At 45.8% G+C, this 19375-nt stretch overlaps 1 protein-coding gene across 9 annotated transcripts in view; it reads left to right on the top strand.

Moving 5' to 3' along the window:
• The window catches only part of PSPH (phosphoserine phosphatase), a 40616-nt gene extending 25621 nt beyond the window's left edge, over positions 1-14995 (top strand). For 5 of the 9 annotated variants that reach the window (XM_063608928.1, XM_063608927.1, XM_063608929.1 and 2 more), the window contains 6 exons: positions 4280-4438; positions 5790-5924; positions 7791-7936; positions 10024-10172; positions 11081-11335; positions 14199-14995. In XM_063608928.1, the coding sequence (XP_063464998.1) occupies positions 4299-4438; positions 5790-5924; positions 7791-7936; positions 10024-10172; positions 11081-11335; positions 14199-14306 (933 nt within the window). In that variant the 5' untranslated portion in view covers positions 4280-4298 and the 3' untranslated portion in view covers positions 14307-14995. Of the gene's footprint in view, positions 1-3942; positions 4139-4279; positions 4439-5789; positions 5925-7790; positions 7937-10023; positions 10173-11080; positions 11336-14198 lie in introns of those variants that run through there. The other 4 variants (XM_063608924.1, XM_063608931.1, XM_055293081.2 and 1 more) reach the window with 4 other exon arrangements.
• The last annotated feature ends 4380 nt before the right edge of the window (positions 14996-19375 follow it).

The raw sequence follows: 19375 nt of genomic DNA, 5'->3' as shown, positions 1-19375 counted from the left end.
TGGTGAAACCCCATCTCTACTCAAAATACAAAAATTAGCCAGATGTGGTGGCATGTGCCTATAGTCTCAACTACTCAGAATGCTGAGGGAGGAGAATTGCTTAAACCCGGGATGGGGAGGTTGCGGTGAGCCGAGATTGCGCCATTGCACTACACTGCAGCCTGGGTGACAGAGCAAGACTCCGTCTCAAAAAAAAACCCCTTAGTATTCCTTGAGCCATAAATGGTGTGTGTCACCAGGCGCAGTTGCTCACACCTGTAGTTCCAGCACTTTGGGAGGCCAAGTCCCATGGATCATTTTAGCCCAAAAGTTTGAGACCACCCTGGGCAACATGGTAAAACACCATCTCTACTAAATACAAAAAATTAGCCAGACATCATGCCTGCCTGTAGTCCCAACTGCTCAGGAGGCTGAAGTGGGAGAACCGCTTGAGCCAGGGAGGCAGAGGTTGCAGTGAGCTGAGATTGCACCACTGCACTCCAGCCTGGGTGACAGAGTGAGGCCCTAACTCAAAATAAAAATGTGCGCGCGTGCATGTGAATAATGTGCGTGTGTAAAAATGTGTGTGTGCGTATATGTATTTGTGCGGAATGAGGTTGGTAAAATACATAGGCATAGGAGCCAGATTGTGAAGGGCATAAATTATGTAATAAAGACATTATGTTAATGGCCAGGTACGGTGGCTCTGGTAGGGCACGGTGGCTCACATCTGTAATCCCAGCTCTTTGGGAGGCCGAGGCAGGAGGATCATTTGAGGTCAGGAGTTCGAGACCAGACTGGCCAACATGGTGAAACCCCATCTCTACTAAAAATGCAAAAATTAGCTGAGCGTGGTGGCATGCACCTATAATCCCAGCTACTTGGGAGGCTGAGGCAGGAGAATTGCTTAAACCTGGGAGGCAGAGGTTGCAGTGAGTCAAGATTTTGCCACTGCCCTCCAGCCTGGGTGACAGAGCGAGACTCCTTCTCAAAAAAAAAAAAAAAAAAAAGATTTATTAATAGACCCTGAAATTTGAATTTCATTTTTATTTATTATTATTACTTTTGAGACAGGGTCTCACTCTGTCACCCAGACTGGAGTGCAGTGTCATGGTTGTAGCTCACTGCAGCCTCAAACTCCTGTGCTCAAGCAATCCTTCTGCCTCACCCTTCTGAGTAGCTAGGTCTGTAGGTGCATGCCACTACACCTGGCTAATTTTAAAAATACTTTTGTAGAGATGAGGTCTTGGTATGTTGCCCAGATTGGTGCTGAACTCCTGGCTTCAAGTAATCCTCCCACCTGAGCCTCCCGAAGTGCTAGAATTACAGGCATGAGCCACTGCAACCAGCCTGAAATTTGAATTTCATTAGTTTTTACATGTCAAAAAATATTCTTCTTCTTTTGATTTTTTTTTTCAACTGTTTAAAATGTAAAAATCAGCCAGGCATGGTGGCTCACACCTGTAGTCCCAGCTACTCAAGAGGCCAAGATGGAAGGATCACTTGAGCCCAGGAGTTTGAGGCTGTAGTGAGCTATGATGGCACCACTGCACTCCAGCCTGGGTGACAGAATGAGATCCTGTCTCAAAAAAAGTACAGTAGGCCGGGTGCAGTGGCTCACGCTTGTAATCCCAGCACTTTGGGAGGCCGAGGCGGGTGGATCATGAGGTCAGGAGATCAAGACCATGGTGAAACCCCGTCTCTACTAAAAATACAAAAAATTAGCCGGGCGTGGTGGCGGGCACCTGTAGTCCCAGCTACTTGGAGAGGCTGAGGCAGGAGAATGGCGTGAACCCAGGAGGCGGAGCTTGCGGTGAGTGGAGATCGCACCACTGCACTCCAGCCTGGGAGACAGAGCCAGACTCTGTCTCAAACAAACAAACAAAAAAAAAGCAAAGTAAAATAAAATGTAAAAATCATTCTTACTTGTGAGCCATACCAAACCAGGTGGCAGGGTGGATTTGGCCTACGAGCTATAGTTTGCTGACCCCTGACCTAAAATATTTTTTTTTCCAGGTCAACTTTAAATGGCATTATTTTGCCAACTGCATTGGTTGGAAATCAGTTGAGCAGTGGGTTGTTCAGCTGCTTTGAGTCTGTTTTTAACCACAGTCTATTCTAAATATAGATTACTTACATCATCTATGCAGCCTTGTATATGACATATTAGTCTCTGATGGGAGGCTGGTCTAGGCAATCTTGAGGGTCCCTTTCATCCTAATTCTAGTCCAAAGATTTTCTAAAAAATAAAGGCCAGGCATGGGGGCTCATGCCTGTAATCCCAGCAATTTGGGAGACCCAGGTGGGAGGATTGCTTGAGTCCAGGAGTTGAAGACCAGTCTGGGCAACATAGCAAGACCCCCATCTCTTCAAAAAAAAATTTAAAAAGTAGCCAGACATAGTGGTGCGCACCTGTAGTCCCAGCTACTTGGGAGACTGAGGCAGGAGGATCACTTGAGCCCTGGATTTGGAGGCTGCAGTGAGCCATGATTGTACCACTGCACTCCAGCGTGGGTGACAGAGCGAGAACTTGTCTAAAAAAAAAAAAAAAAAAAAAAAAAAAAAATTGGTTTTGACTCTCTGTCTTTGCAGCTTCTGTAGCAGTGTGCCTCCCAGAGTTTCTTCCTGTACCTTCACCATTTTCCTTCTCCTTCCCAGGCTCAAGTCAGGACGTAAAGGTGGTGGTCCTGCAGGCTCTATCCTTAGCATTCATTTCTTCTCCCTCTCTCTATTCTCCCTGGACTTTATTTTTATGATTTTTTCTTTTCTTGAGACAGGGTCTCGTTCTGTGGCCCCATGCTGGAGTGCGGTGGCATGATCTTGGCTCACTGCAATCTCTGCCTCCCAGGTTCAAGAGATTCTCCTGCCTCAGCCTTCTGAGTAGCTGGGACTACAGGTGCACGCCATCCTGCCCAGCTAATTTTTATTTTTTTAGTAGAGATGGGGTTTTGCCATGTTGGCCAGGATGGTCTTGAACTCCTGGCTTCAAGTGATCCTCCCGCCTCAGCCTCCCAGAGTGCTGGGATTACAGGCATGAGCCACCACACCCAGCCTCTTCCTGGACTTTAATCAGACCATGTCTTCAACTAGCCCCTGTACATTGGCGACATTGTGTATGTTTAGCCCTCATATTTAGCTCTGACCTTTTTCCTGAGGCTTAAAGCCTTTCCCAGTATCTGGAAGTTAAAGTCTAAACTCCTTAGCCTGGCCCTAGGACCTGCTTAGTCTGAACTCCTGATGCACAGCCAGGCCCCTGGGCCAAGCCATGGGGTAGCTTCCAGCAGGTCATCTGTTTCCTCCTCCTTGTCTTTGCTCACACTCCTCCCTCTGCCATCACAAGCCTTCCTGTCTCCGCCCCCCTCCCTCTCCTCCCAGCACATGCCAAATCAATGCCCTGCCCTTTGACAACCCACTCAGAGGGCCACTTACCTGTCAGATTCAGCTCAAATACCTGTGCCTCCTTGAAGCCTTCTTTTTTTTTTCTTTTAGTTAGAGTCAGGGTCTTGCTCTGTTGCCCAGGCTGGAGTGCAGTGGCACGATCTCAGCTCACTGCAGCTCTACCTCCTGGGTTCAAGTAATTCTCCTGCTTCAGTCTCCCAAGTAGCTGGGATTACAGGTGTGCACCACTACACCCAGCTAATTTTTTGTATTATTATTTTTAGTAGAGACTTGGTCTATGTTGCCCATGCTGGTCTTGAACTCCTGGCCTCAAGCAATTCTCCTCCTGCCTTAGCCTCCCAAAGTGCTGGGATTACAGGGATAAGCCACTGCGCCCAGTCTGAAGCCCTGTTTCATAGATAAGGCTAAACATTTTTCCTGTGTTCCCATAGAGCCTTATGCACACCTCCACTTTAATGCTTGCTTCCTTGCTACAATTAGGTCAAATATATATATATATATATATATATATATATATATATATATATATATGAAAAGAAAGAAGGCTTCAAGGAGGCACAGGTATTTGAGCTACTCAAGAGGCTGAGGCACGAGAATCACTTGAACCTGAGAGGTGGATGTTGCAGTAAGCCAAGATCGTACCACTGCCCTCCAGCCTGGGCAACAGAGTAAGACTCCACCTAAAAAAAAAAAAGAAAGAAAGAAGAAACTGGTGTAGTGTGGGAAGTAAACAAAAAGAAAAGGAAAAACAAATGAATCTGTGAGTACACTCTTATGTGGCCTGCACTGACTTTGACACAAATTAGATTGGCTTAGTAGGCAAGGTGGGATCTTTTCATAATTTTATTTGATGTCTTTAAATACATTTATCTTTTAAATACATTTATCTTTTTTCTTGTAGGAGGAAAATTCTTCCAACGATGGTCTCCCACTCAGAGCTGAGGAAGCTTTTCTACTCAGCAGATGCTGTGTGTTTTGATGTTGACAGCACAGTCATCAGAGAAGAAGGAATCGATGAGCTAGCCAAAATCTGTGGCGTTGAGGATGCGGTGTCAGAAATGTAGGGATAGCATTTATTCACTTTATGAAATGATAAAGACTTTCTAAAGAGTGACTGTTTTGGATGAAGTGCTAGACCCTGGCTATGGAACATGAGCACTAGGCTTTTTCTTTCATCCCTTAGAGCTGAATTTGACATATTCATTCATTTATATAAATATTTATGGCAAACAAGCATGGATAAGACATGTTCTTAGCTTGATCGGGGAATGACGACCGTCACTAACTAAAGAAGATGGCCTGGGGGGCAGGGCCCAAGTGTCGAGTGGCTTTGTGTCATGGTTGAAAGTGTGGCCTTAGTGGTTCCCTGGAAAGGTTCAGAGTCTCTTGGTGGATCCTGGGTCAGAGCCCCTCTCTCCCTCCTGCCCTCCCTCCTACCCTCCCGCCCTGCAGCTGGGCACCTCCCTCTGCAGTCTCAGTCCCCCAGTCATGCACCATATCATTTTCTTTTTTTTTTTTTTCGAAGCGGAGTCTCGTTTTGTTGCCCAGGCTGGAGTGCAGTGACACAATCTCGGCTCACTGCAGCCTCCGCCTCCTGGATTCAAGCAATTCTCCTGCCTCAGCCTCTTGAGTAGCTGGGATTACAGGCGCACGCCACCATGCCCAGCTGATTTTTGTATTTTTAGTAGAGATGGGGTTTCACCATGTTGGCCAGGTTGGTCTCGACCTCCTGACCTCGTGATCTGCCCACCTTGGGCTACCAAAGTGCTGGGATTACAGGCATGAGCTGTTGCACCCGGACACTGTTTCATTTTCAACTGCCTTTCATGGAAGAATGTTTAACCTTTGGTCTCTTTCTTGATTTATGACAGCTCACAGCTTGCAAGAAAAATACCTATGGATAGGCTATGTGCCTTTTTTTTTTTTAGATGGAATCTAACTCTGTCATCCAGGCTGGGATGCAGTGGTGAGATCTTGGCTCACTGCAACCTCCACCTCCTGGGTTCCAGCAATTCTCCTGCCTCAGCCTCCTAAGTAGCTAGGATTACAGGCACGCACCACCAGGCCAGGCTAATTTTTGCATTTTTTTCGTAGAGATGGGGTTTCGCAACGTTGGCCAGGCTGGTCTCAAAACTCCTGGCTTCAGGTGATCTGCCCACCTCAGCTTCCCAAAGTGTTTGGGATTATAGGCATGAGTCACTGCACCCAGCCTGTTAATGTTATTTTCAAGCAATCCTTCAAAAGTTTACTCCAAGGCCTTGCTCTGCTAGTAGCAAAGCCTGTCTGTTGCACACTGGGGTTCTTGGTAGCATCTTCCTTTTGGTGGATGTCGTGCAGACCCAGGGCAGTAAGGCATGTTAACCTCGAGGACATTGGACCTGGCTGGCCTGACTGTTGGGTCTCCCTCCTAGGACACGGCGAGCCATGGGCGGGGCAGTGCCTTTCAAAGCTGCTCTCACAGAGCGCTTAGCCCTCATCCAGCCCTCCAGGGAGCATGTGCAGAGACTCATAACAGAGCAACCCCCACACCTGACCCCCGGCATAAGGTAAGAGGAGCCCCTGCTCTAGGTGTATTTTAGCAACAATGTTGAGGGGCATATCCTCCTGAGAGCATCTAACTATTCCTTTAGAGCACCCTCTGGGTGGTTTATTTATTTTCATTTTAATTTTTTAATTTTTTAATTATTTTTTTAAATTTTATTTATTTTTTCGAGATGGAGTCTCGCTCTGTCACTCAGGCTGGAGTGCAGTGGTGCAATCTCAGCTCACTGCAACTTCTGCCTCTCAGATTCACGCAATTGTCCTGCCTCAGCCTCCTGAGTAGCTGGGATTACAGGTGCTCACCAGCACACCTAGGTAATTTTTGCATTTTTAGTAGAGATGGGTTTCGCCATGTTGGCCACACTGGTCTTGAACTCTTGACCTCAAGTGATCTGCCTGCCTGGTCCTCCCAAAGTGCTGGGATTATAGCTGTGAGCCACTGCACCCAGCCTATTATTACTTTTTTTAGAGTCAGCGTCTCATTCTGTTGCCCATGTTGGAGTACAGTGGTATAATCATGGCTTACTACAGCGTTGAACTCCTGGGGTCAAGTGGCCCTCCCACCTTAGCCTCCTTAGTAGTGGGGACTACAGGTGCATGCCACCATGCCCAGCTAATTTTTAAAAAAAAATTTTTTTGAGAGACCGGGTCTTGCTTTGTCACCCATGCTGGAGTGCAGTGGCATGAATACAGCTCACTGCAGCATCAGCCTTCTGGGCTCAAGGGATCCTCCTGCCTCAGCTTCCTAAGTAGCTGGGACTACAGACATAGGCCACCATGCCTAATTATTTTTTTTAAATTTTCTATAGACACAGGGTCTCACTATGTTGCCCAGGCTGGTCTTGAACTTGTGGGTTCAAATGATCAATTTTCCCACCTCAGCCTCCCAAAGTATTGGAATTATAGGTTTGAGCCACTATACCCAGCCTTTAAAATATTTTTTGTAGAGATAGGGGTCTTTCTATGTTGCCCAGGCTATTCTCAAGCTCCTGGCCTCAAGTGATTTTATACCTTGGACTCCCAAACTGCTGGATTTAAAGGCATGGGCAGTGTGGTTCTTTTGGCACTTACACGTGGTCTTGTGTGGCCGGTTGTCTGGTCCTGTCTGTTTCTGCCTTTCCTCTTTCTCCAGGGAAAACCTAAGCTTTCCTTGTTTGTCCTCACCTTGTGTTTTTCTGGGTCCATGGGCAGAATAGAGTTCTGGAACGGTTTCCTAAAGTAGCCAAACCCTACCCATTGGTTTCTAAGCGCATTTAGAAAAACATATATAAGGCTGGGCATGGTGGCTCATGCATGTAATCCCAGCACTTTGGAAGGCCAAGGCGGGCAGATCACCTGAGGTCAGGAGTTCAAGACCAGCCTGGCCAACGTGGTGAAACCCCATCTCTACTAAAAATACAAAAAAAGTTGGCCAGGCGCGGTGGCTTACGCCTGTAATTTCAGCACTTTGGAAGGCCGAAACGGGCGGACCACAAGGTCAAGAAATCGAGACCATCTTGGCCAACATGGTGAAACCCCATGTCTACTAAAAATACAAAAATTAGCTGGGCGTGATGGTGCACATCTGTTGTCCCAGCTACTTGGGAAGCTGACGCAAGAGAATCGCTTGAACCCAGTAGGAAGAGGTTGCAGTGAGCCGAGGTCGCACCACTGCACTCCAGCCTGGGCGACAGAGCGAGACTCCATCTCAAAAAAAAAGAAAAAGAAAAACATATATAAAACATTAACTTCCCAGGCAGTATACCTTGTCAAGTATACCTCAGGCAAATGCATTCAGGAGAAGAAAGTATATCTTAGTTGCCTCTTCATGTTTCATTTTTTTTTCTTTTTGTATTACTCAGTGTTTGGTATTTTGTATTTTATTTTTGCAGGGAGCTGGTAAGTCGCCTACAGGAGCGAAATGTTCAGGTTTTCCTAATATCTGGTGGCTTTAGGAGTATTGTAGAGCATGTTGCTTCAAAGCTCAATATCCCAGCAACCAACGTATTTGCCAATAGGCTGAAATTCTACTTTCACGGTAAGATGTTAATAGTAACATGTTCCCTTTCTTAGCAGTTTCATTATTCAGTATTCTGGGTAATGTCTTTTGGAATGCAACTTGAACAGTCACATCAGAGTTAAATATTGAGATGAATGGTTCTCTTAATTGATGTCTTTTGCCCTTTGGTACCCTTTGCTCAGCGAAATAGACTTAGGTCATCACCTGTCCTAGCTTTGGTATCTATAGCATCACCTGTCTGTACATAAATGTCTGCATTTCGTGAAACATTAATTCCTACGAAGCCCCCTATGACTTACTTTGCTATATATTTCAACTTTATGGGAGCTTCTGTGCATTTGAAGCAATTTAGACTCAAGAAGGAGACTTTCGGCTGGGCACAGTGGCTCACGCCTGTAATCCCAGCACTTTGGGAGCCTGAGGCGGGATGATTATTTGAGGTCAGGAGTTCAAGACCAGCCTGGCCAACATGGTGAAACCCCAACTCTGCTAAAAAAAAAAAAATACAAAAATTAGCTGGGTGTGGTGGCACATGCCTATAGTCCCAGCTACTTGGGAGGCTGAGGCAGGAGAATCACTTGAAGCTGGGAGGCGGAGGCTGCAGTGAGCTGAGATCTCGCCACTGCACTTCCAGCCTGGGTGACAGAGTGAGACTCTGTCTTTAAAAAAAAAAAAAAGCAAGACAGAGACTTTAGAAGGGAGACTTTTGTTAATGGATTACTGAACTACAGCCCTTGGGGAAGCCTCCTGTCCTCCCTGTGGTCCACAGCAGTGCCACAGCTGTTATATTATCTCAGATCGCCAGTTATATCAAGGAGTGACTGATAGCGATATATATATATATATATATATATATATTTTTTTTTTTTTTTTTTTTTTTTTTGAGACAGGGTCTCACTCTGTTGCTCTGGCTGAAGTGCAGTGGCTCCATCTTGGCTCACTGCAGCCTCTGCCTCCTGGGTGTGAGCGATTCTCCTGCCTCAGCCTCCCGAGTACCTGGGATTACAGGCGCCCACCAACACACCTGGCTAATTTTTGTATTTTTTTTAGTAGAGTCGGGGTTTCACCATGTTGGTCAGGCTGGTCTCAAACTCCTGGCCTCAGATGATCCACCCGCCTCGGCCTCCCAGAGTGTTGGGATTACAGGCGTGAGCCACTGTATGTTAATAGAACATTCTTGAATGATCTAGAGGTAGAGATCATTGAAAAGAAGTCAAGAATGTGTGTGGTAACTACTGTAAAAATAGAAATAATTGATCAAAAATAAGCTGGAATTTCCTCTTAGGTGACATAATATATTAACATTTTAAATTTAATATATTAAGGAAGGGTGTGGTGGCTCATGCCTGTAATCCCAGAACTTTGGGAGGCCGAGGAAGGCTGATCACCTGTGGTCAGGAGTTCGAGACCAGCCTGGCCAACGTGGCAAAACCCCATCTCTACTAAAAATACAAAACTTAGCTGGTGTGGTGGTGTGCGCCTGTAATCCCAGCTACTTGGGAGGCTGAGACATGAGAATGGTTTGAACCTGAGAGGCGGATATTGCAGTGAGCCGAGATCATGCCATTGCACTCCAGCCTAGGCAACAGAGTGTGACTCTGTCTCAAAAATAAATTAATTAATTAATTTGCTATTACTATTTTATGGTGTTCTGCCACCTCAACAAGGTTTGAGAATTATTGGAAGCTTAAAGGATGCAACAAATTCACTCCTAGGTATTTATGACCTAATAGGCCATCTCTACAAATGATATTTATAATTTAAAAGCAAAGGTTGGCTGGGTGTGGTGGCTCACACCTGTAATCCCAGCACTTTGGGAGGCCGAGGCAGGAAGATCACATGAGCCTAGGAGTTCCAGACCAACCTGGGCAACATACCAAGACCCCATTTCTATAATCATAATCATAATCATAAAAGGAAATAAAAGCAAAGCAAAGCTTGTTTATTCCCAGGAACAGGTGTGGAGATCCAGGCTGTCTGACTTTACTGAGGGCCACTTTTAGCCTTCTCAGTGACATTTAAGTGAAGATATCATCTATGCAGAAAGCTGGCACTGGTCAGATATTTCTCTGGGTCTTTAACCCTGTTTTTACTGCTCTTTTAAGGTGAATATGCAGGTTTTGATGAGACGCAGCCAACAGCCGAATCTGGTGGAAAAGGAAAAGTGATTAAACTTTTAAAGGAAAAATTTCATTTTAAGAAAATAATCATGATTGGAGATGGTGCCACAGACATGGAAGCCTGTCCTCCTGCTGTATGTATTAAGGGTGCTAATTTTTTTTCAGGTTGTACTTTTGTTTTATTTATTTATTTATTTATTATTTCTTTATTTTTTTTGAGATGGAGTTTTGCTCTTGTTGCCCAGGTTGGAGTGCAGTGGCATGATCTCAGCTCACTGCAATATCCACCTCCCGGGTTCAAACCATTCTTGTGTCTCAGCCTCCCAAGTAGCTGGGATTACAGGCACACGCCACCATGCCAGCTAAGTTTTGTATCTTTAGTAGAGACGGTGTTTTGCCACGTTGGCCAGGCTGGTCTCGAACTCCTGACCTCAGGTGATCTGCCTGCCTCGGCCTCCCAAAGTGCTGGGATTACAGGCGTGAGCCACCGTGCCCGGCCATACTTTTGTTTTAGACAGCTGATTCATCCTATAATCCCAACACTTTGGGAGGTCGAGGCAGGAAGATGGCTTGAGCACAGGAGTTTGAGACCAGCCTGGGCAACATAGTGAGACCCCATCTCTACAAAATAAATAAATAAAATAAAATAAAAACAGCTGATTTAGAACTACATAAGATTTAATACAGGAGTTGAACAAAAACAACTCTCATTATAAGATAAAAATGAAATAATAAAACACATTCAATCTTGTTTTGTCAACTTTGTGCAAACCCAAGAAAAGTTGTGAATAAAGAACTAAAAACCTTTTAAAACTTTTAACAATGCCTTATCCCTGTAGGATGGGCACCACCTTTTAGCCTAGGTGCTTGCTCAATGAGTTGATTTCATTTCCCCAAATAATACCATCAACAACTCTTATAACCAAGATTTTAACATCATTTTATACTTTATATACTAGCTCCTCATACATTACCTCATTTAATCTTCATAACAGCCCTGTGAAGTCAAATATTATGTTTTGTTTTGTTTTGTTTTTCTTAGAGTCTCACTCTGTCACCCAGGCTGGAGTGCAGTGGTGTGCTCTCAGCTCACTGCAACCTCTGCCCTCCGGGTTCAAGTGATTCTCCCACCTTAGCCTACCAAGTAGCTGGGACCACAGACGCATTCCACCACACCCAGCTAAGATGTTGTGTGTTTGGTAGAGGCAGAGTTACGCCATATTGCCCAGGCTGGTCTCAAATTCCTGAGCTCAAGCGATCTCCCCCGCTTTGGCCTCCCAAAGTGCTGGTATCACAGGTATGAACCACCATGCCCGACCAAATATTGTGTTCTTCTTACTGATAGGGGAACTGAGGCTTGCAGAGATTATATGATTTACCAGTAACATATCAGAGCATTTTATTTTTATTTAATTATTTATTTTTATTTTTTGGAGACAGGGTCTTGCTATGTTGCCCAGGCTGGAGTGCAGTGTTGCGATCATAGCTTATCACAGCCCTGAACTTCTGGGCTCAAGCGATCCTCCTCACCTCAGCCTCCTTGGTAGCTGGGATTACAGGCGTGCGCCACTGCATCCGACACCACCACAGCATTTTATTCCTCTGAATTAACATCATTTTCTGAGACTAGCAGAGGTTTTATTTATTTTTTGAGACAGGGTCTTGCTCTGTCACCCAGGCCGGAGTGCAGTGGCACAGTCTCAGCTCATTGCAGCCTCGACCTCCCAGACTCAAGCAATCTTCCCGTCTCAGCCTCCTGAGTAGCTGGGACTGCAGGTGCATGCCACCACACCCATCTAATTTTGTTTATGTTTTGTAAAGATGAGGTCTCACTATGTTGCCCAGGCTAATCTTAAACTCCTGGCTTAAGTGATCTTCCTGCCTTGGCCTGCCAGAGTGCTGGGATAACAGGTGTGAGCCAACATGCCTGGCCAGGGATTTTATTTCTAAGCATTTTAAAATCAATGCTATATATATATGTATATATATATATATTGTTTTGTTTTGTTTTTCTTAGAGTCTCACTCTGTCACCCAGGTGTCACCTGTGTGTCACACAGACACACACACACACACACGTATATATATAAAGTATATATATACGTGTGTGTGTGTGTATATATAATCAAATGCTATATAGCAAGTGTAATAAATATCAGATGTGTCCATTTCACATAGGGCTTTGCCTTTGCCATGTCATTCTAACGTAAGAAAAACTACACCAAAAATATAGTGTGGCCAGGCGCAGTGGCTCACGCCTGTAATCCCAGCACTTTGGGAGGCTGAGGCAGGTGGATCACCTGAGGCCAGGAGTTTGAGACTGGCCTGGGCAACACGGTGAAACCCTGTCTCTACAAAAATACAAAAAAAGTAGCTGGGCATGGTGATGGTACCTATCATTGCAGCTACTCAGGAGGCTGAGGCACAAGAATCACTTGAACCCAGGAGGTGGAGGTTGCAGTGAGCTGAGATCACGTGACTGCACTCCAGCCTGGGTGACAGAGCGAAACTCCATTTTAAAATATATATATATATATATATATATATATAGTCCTGAAGTTTTTACCCCTAGTTTCCTGAGATCTAAAAATAGGGATTGTCTTTAAAAAAAAATTCATACTCTTTGTGAATTGTCTAAAAAAAAAAAACATCATTGTGAATGATGAATGAAAAAGGTTTAAAAATAACCTTTTTGGCCAGGCGCAAAGGTGACACACGCCTGTAATCCCAGCACTTTGGGAGGCAGAGATGGGTGGATCACCTAAGGTCAAGAGTTTGAGACCAGCCTGGCCAGCATGGCAAAACCCTGTCTCTACTAAAAAATACAAAAATTGGCCAGGCGTGTTGGTGGGCGTCTATAACCCCAGCACTCGGGAGGCTGAGACAGGAGAATCTCTTGAACCAGGGAGGCGGGAGGTTGCAGTGAGCCAAGATCGCGCCACTGTACTCCAGCCTGGGCATGACAGAGCAAGACTCCATCTCAAAAAAAAAAAAACGTTCCAGCCAGGCTGGTCTCAAACTCCCAACCTCAGGTGATCTGCCTGTCTAGGCCTCCCAACGTGCTGGGATTACAGGCATGAGTCACCACACCCAGCCTTTGAATCTTTTTTTTTTTTTTGACAGAGTCTCGCTGTCTCGCCTAGGCTGGAGTACAATGGCGCGATCTTGGCTCACTGCAACCTCCGCCTCCCGGGTTCAAGCAATTCTCCTGCCTCAGCCTCCCAAGTAGCTGTGATTACAGATGTCCACCCTGACGCTCAGCTAATTTGTATTTTTAGTAGAGACAGGGTTTCACCATGTTGGCCAGGCTGGTGTCAAACTCCTGACCTCAGGTGATCCACCCGCCTCAGCCTCCCAAAGTGCTGGGATTACAGGCATGAGCCACCACACCCAGCCGCCTTTGAGTCTTTTTTACTGTTAGCTTAGATAATTTATAACCAATGTTGGGGTTGTCTAAGTAGTGAACATTGGGCTACTAGTTTAATGAGGAATACATAAAAGTAAAATGAAGAGATTTCTCAGGGAGCTCCCAATCTCATTTTCAAGAAATGACAAAATCAGCCAGGAGCGGTGGCTCACGCCTGTGATCCCAGCACTTTGGGAGGCCGAGGCAGGAGTATTGCTTAAGCACAGAGGTGCAAAACCAGCTGAGCAACATGGCAAAGCTCCGTCTCTAAAAAATTATTCAGGGATTGTGGTGTCCACCTGTCATCCCAGCTACTCAGGAGGCTGAGGCAGGATGATCACTTGAGCCCAGAAGTTCAAGGCTGCAGTGGGCCATGGCTGTGCCACTGCACTCTAGCCTGGGTGACAGGGTGAGACCCTGTCTCAAAAAACAAAAAAGGAATGACAAAATTGGATGGGTGCAGTGGAGCATACCTGTATAACCAGCACTTCGAAAGCCGAGGCAGGAGGAGGTTGAGAGCAGCCTGGCAATATAGCAAGACCCTACAAAAAATAAAAAAAGGTAGCCAGGCGAGGTGGGGCACACCTGGAGTCTCAGCTACTCAGGAGGCTGAGGCACAAGAATCACTTGAACCCAGGAGGCAGAGGTTGCAGTGAGCCGAGATTGCGTCACTGCACTCCACCCGCATGACAGAGCGAGACTCCAAAAAATAAATAAATAAAAATAAAAATCATTTCTCTCTCTTTTCTTCTTAGGATGCTTTCATTGGATTTGGAGGAAATGTGATCAGGCAACAAGTCAAGGATAACGCCAAATGGTATATCACTGATTTTGTAGAGCTGCTGGGAGAACTGGAAGAATAACATCCATTGTCGTACAGCTCTGAACAACTTCAGATGAATTTTTACAAGTTACACAGATTGATACTGTTTGCTTACAATTGCCTATTACAACTTGATATAGAAAGTTGTTACAGATGATCTGTACTTTAAACTACAGTTAGGACTCCTAGAAGATTGCTTTTTTTTTTTTTTAACTGTAGTTCCAGTATTATATGATGACTATTGATTTCCTGGAGAGTTTTTTTTTTTGAGATGGAGTCTCGCTCTGTGGCCCAGGCTGGAGTGCAGTGGCATGGTCTCGGCTCACTGCAAGCTCCGCCTCCCAGGTTCACACCATTCTCCTGCCTCAGCCTCCCGAGTAGCTGGGACTACAGGCGCCCGCCACCACACCCGGCTAATTTTTTGTATATTTAGCAGAGATGGGGTTTCACCGTGTGAGCCAGGATGGTCTTGATCTCCTGACTTTGTGATCCGCCCACCTCGGCCTCCCAAAGTGCTGGGATTACAGGCTTGAGCCACCGCGCCCAGCCAATTTCCTGGAGAGTTTTATAATCTGAATTATTTATGTATATTCATAGCTATATTTCATACAAAGTGTTTTAAGGGTGGAGAGTCAAACACCTTTACTCTTAGAAATACAGATTCGGCAGCCTTCAGTGAATATTGGTTTCCCTTTGGTATGTCAATAAAAGTTTATCCATATGTCAGAACGGATTTGTGGAATTTGCAGTTCTGCCTCTTGCATATTGGAATACCCAATATTTCAGGTACTGTGTTGAAGCATAAACAGCCCCCAGGCAAGAAACAGCCTTAAGACTCCACTTTGCTTAGTGCTGGGCACAATGTCTTCAACCCATGAGCCCACTCCCACTTCCTGAAGCCCTGGGACCTGGAAAGTCCTTTTTTTTATTTCTTGGGATTTGTCATATATGAAATGTTACAAAGGTTTTTTGTTTTTTGTTTTTCCTCCAATATAACAATAGAGTCTTAAACAAAAGTACTGATTGAAAAATGGATATTTGGGCTCATGCCTGTAATCTCAGCACTCTGGGAGGACAAGATAAGAGGATCACTTGAGGACAGGAATTTGAGACCAGCCTGGGCAGCACAGCAAGACCCTGTCTCTACAAAAAATAAAAACATTAGCTGGATGTGGTGGCACGCATCTGTAGTCCCAGCTACTTGGTGGGCTGAGATGGGAGGATGCCTTGAACTCAGGAGTTCGAGGCTGCAGTGAGCTGTGACTCCGCCATTGTACTCCAGACTGGGTGACAGAGTGAGACCCTGTCTCTTAAAAAAAAAAAAAAAAAAGATATTCGAAAATCACATAAAGTAAAAGAAATAAAAAGTTCTACTAATCACAAAGGCCAGCATTTTCCCCTAAATCGGTTAAATATTAATAACTCCCAACAGCCTGTATAAACCATTTCTTTTGTATAAATGACTTGGAAATACTCGAAAGCCAGGTTTATGTCTATTTTGAGCAGAGCCAAGCAAGGGAAATTTCAGAACATGCTCTGAATGTGTGAGATTCTATACCCTCCCTGGAGGAAAAATGGGAGGGGAAAGCCACGGGGTTAGGAAGTGGATACTGTTGGATAATTCAGTAGAAAAAGCCATAAGGTTTTAATATTGAAAATTAGTTGAAAAATTTATCATTCAACCAAATTTGGCCAAGTAATATTTGGCCACATAAGCAAATCAGATGAATCAAATTTCCTCCAAATCAGTTTCTGAAGGAGAGACATGAAATAGGTTTGGCAACATTTAAATGGATTCCAAACAATGAGGCCATTGTTCCCAACTGTGAATGCCTCCTGGCCACTCTCCTAGAAACTGTTTTGCTGTGTTTGCACTTTCAGTAGTGCCAAGCTCTGGGCAGGACCAGGCATGCCAGGACCTTGAAAAGTGCTGCAAACGGTGTCAGCCTCTGCACCGCCCGGTGCGCATGGCAGGAGCAGGCCACGGGTGGGCGGGTGGGAGGACCGAGCCTCCACTGGTTTTCACTGTCTGACCATCACAGCTGCTACTGCCCCACGGATTCTTCTTGCCCACGGCCCAGATAGAGCCGATTTCTCAAGACAGGGGAATTGCAATAGAGACAGAGATTAGTTCATGCAGAACCGGCCGAACAGGAGGCCGGAGCTTTATTCTTAACATCAATCACCCCGAAAATTCGGAGGCTAGACTTTTTCAAGGATACTTTGGCAGGCCAGGGGATTCGCTTCTGGCTGGGGCCGTGGGGTGGGGTGGGGTGAGGTGGTGGGGCGGTGGGGGTGGGGAGGTCATCGGATCCAGGTGGAGCCACTGATGGTCAGAAATGCAAAAACCTGGGCCAAGCACGGGGGCTCACGCCTGTGATCCCAGCACTTTGGGAGGCCGAGGGGGCAGATCACTTGAGATCAGGAGTTGAAGACCAGCCTGGCCAACATGGTGAAACCCCATCTCTACTAAAAATACAAAAATTAGTGGGGCGTGGTGGAGCACACCTGTAATCCCACGTACTTGGGTGGCTGAGGCAGGAGAATCACTTGAATCCAGGAGGCAGAGGCTGCAGTGAGCGGAGAGATCACACCACTGCACTCCAGCCTGGGTGACAGAGTGAAACTCTGTCTCAAAAAAAAAAAAAAAAATGCGAAAACCTGAAAAGACATCTCAAAAGGCCAATCTTAGGTTCTACAGTCATGATGTAACCTGTAGGAGTAACGGGGAGCTGCAAATCTTGTGCCTGCCCTCTGGAATAATAACTGGAAATGGTGTTTATGTGTACACCTTGGGAGAATTTTGGCTTCTCTCATCCTCCTTGCCTGGTGGTCTCTCATTAGCTTTATGAAGGCGGTTGAGTTTTGGGGAAGGGCTAGTATCTTTTTTTTTTTTTTTTTTTTTGAGACGAGTCTCGCTCTGTCACCCAGGCTGGAGTGCAGTGGTGCAATCTTGCCTCACTGTAACCTCCGCCTCCTGGGTTCAAGTGATTCTCCTGCCACAGCCTCCTGAGTAGCTGGGATTACAGGCATGTGCCACCACGCCCGGCTAATTTTTTTCTGTATTTTTAGTAGAGATGGAGTTTCACCATGTTGGTCAAGCTGGTCTCGAACTCCTGACCTTGTGATCCTCCCGCCTCGGCCTCCCAAAGTGCTGGGATTACAAGTGTGAGACACCACGCCCAGCCAAGCTATTATCATTTAAGCTATAAACTAAATGTCTCCCAGTTTAGCTTGGTCCAAGCCGGGCTATGATTAAGGGCAGTTTGAAGGCTAAAGGTGAGATGGGAGGTGGTTAAATTACATTTCACTTGTTAGAGTTTTTGCAAACGTGGTTTCATTTATGTGTGTGTGTCTGGTTTTTCTTTTCCGTTTTTTTTTTTGGTTTTTTTTTGAGACAGAGTCTCGCTCTGTTATCCAGGCTGAAGTGCAGTGGCACAATCTCGGCTCACTGCAACCTCCGCCTCCTGGGTTCTCATTTTTATTTTCTGGTCCATCTTTCACAAGCATGCAAAGGTGGTTTCAGAGCCCATCCACGGGGCTGTAGCCTGAACATAAGGTGGACATGAATTTGGCTCAGAGGGATCTGATCCTCCAAGAAATACTGATGGCCGCATGGAACCCTTTATAAGAGGGGCTGGTCCCACAGGCTGCCCAGCTCTCAGCAAACCGCCCAAAAGCTGCCATCTCAGACAATCCCTGCTTTGTTGTGTTAGAAGAGTGAGTTTGAAATGATGCAAGAACTGCACTAACCCCTTTCACACTTTTTGAACTCTGGACTCGCTGGAAACAGCTATGGAACAGCTCTCCCAGGAGTTATGCACATGCCTACACTAGGATGGACTCAGAAAGGCATGGCTAATTGTCCGTGTGACGCCATTGTTCATTCTGATTATGAACGCTGCTTATGTAAATAGAAAGAGCTAAAAATTGGGATCATGAAGCCAAGAGCAGAAATTTGTCAGGGTATTAAGTTGAAACAATAAAAGTCCTTTAAAGCTTTTATATGCTTAAAAAAAAATGACTGTATGCTCCCACCCACTCCATTCTCTCCTGGTTTAACTGCTACTTATTTTTTATTTGTATTTTTTTGTTGAGACAGGGTCTCGCTCTGTCGCTCAGGCAGGAGTGCAGTGGTAAGATCATAGCGCTCTACAGCGTGGAACACCTGGGCTCAAGCGGACCTCCTGCTTTGACCTCCTAACGGACCACAGGTGCACACCACCACACCTGGCTAATATTTAAAGTTTTTGTGGAGATGGGGGTCTTGCTATGTTGTCCAGGCTGGTCTTGAACTCCTGGCCTCAAATGATCTCTGTTCTCAGCCTTCAAAATTGTTGGGATTGTAAGTGTGAGCCACTGTGCCCAGGCCTAACTGCTGGTTTAATGATTCTTCCATTTCTCTCTCTTCTACTGGAGACAAGTGCATCTGTCTCCACGGCACCCAGGGAGGCCCACTGGGGCTGCTGCTCCCAAGGGCAAGGCCAGGAGAGAGCGGCAGATTCCAGAGATTGGCCTCAGGAAGCGGTAACAGGAACCTGATGGCTTTTGACCCTACAACCCTCAGAATCTTTATAAGCAGCTTCAGAAAACCTAACCATGAGTCACAGTACTTATTTTCTTTCACATTTTGCAAGGTGTTTTCATGTCTCCTCATGTGATTCTCACAGTCCTAAGGTCGGCAGTACAGAAACTGCTGTCCTTTTTCTTTTTCTTTTTTTTTTTTTTGAGACGGAGTCTCACTCTGTCACTAGGGCTGGAGTGCAGTGGTACGAGCTGGGCTCACTGCAACCTCCGCCTCCCAGGTTCAAGTGATTCTCTTGCCTCAGCCTCCCAAATAGCTGGGATTACAGGCAACATGCCTGGCTAATTTTTGTATTTTTTGTAGAGACTGGGTTTTGCTATGTTGCCCAGGCTGGTCTCAAACTCTTGGCCTCAAGAGATCCGCCCACCTCAGCCTCCCAAAGTGCCGGGATTACAGGTGTCAGCCACGGCGCCCCGCCCTGCTGTCCTCTTTAACAGCTGGGAAATACCCTACCAGAGTTAATGACAGCTGTGAGATCACATTCAGAGCTGGAACCCCAGGCAATGATTTCCACACCATTCTTT

Source organism: Symphalangus syndactylus, chromosome 9, assembly GCF_028878055.3.
Source record: "Symphalangus syndactylus isolate Jambi chromosome 9, NHGRI_mSymSyn1-v2.1_pri, whole genome shotgun sequence".
NCBI lineage: Eukaryota > Metazoa > Chordata > Mammalia > Primates > Hylobatidae > Symphalangus > Symphalangus syndactylus.
The sequence above is the reverse complement of the archived record's forward strand: the minus strand, read 5'-3'. Positions and strand labels throughout refer to the sequence as shown.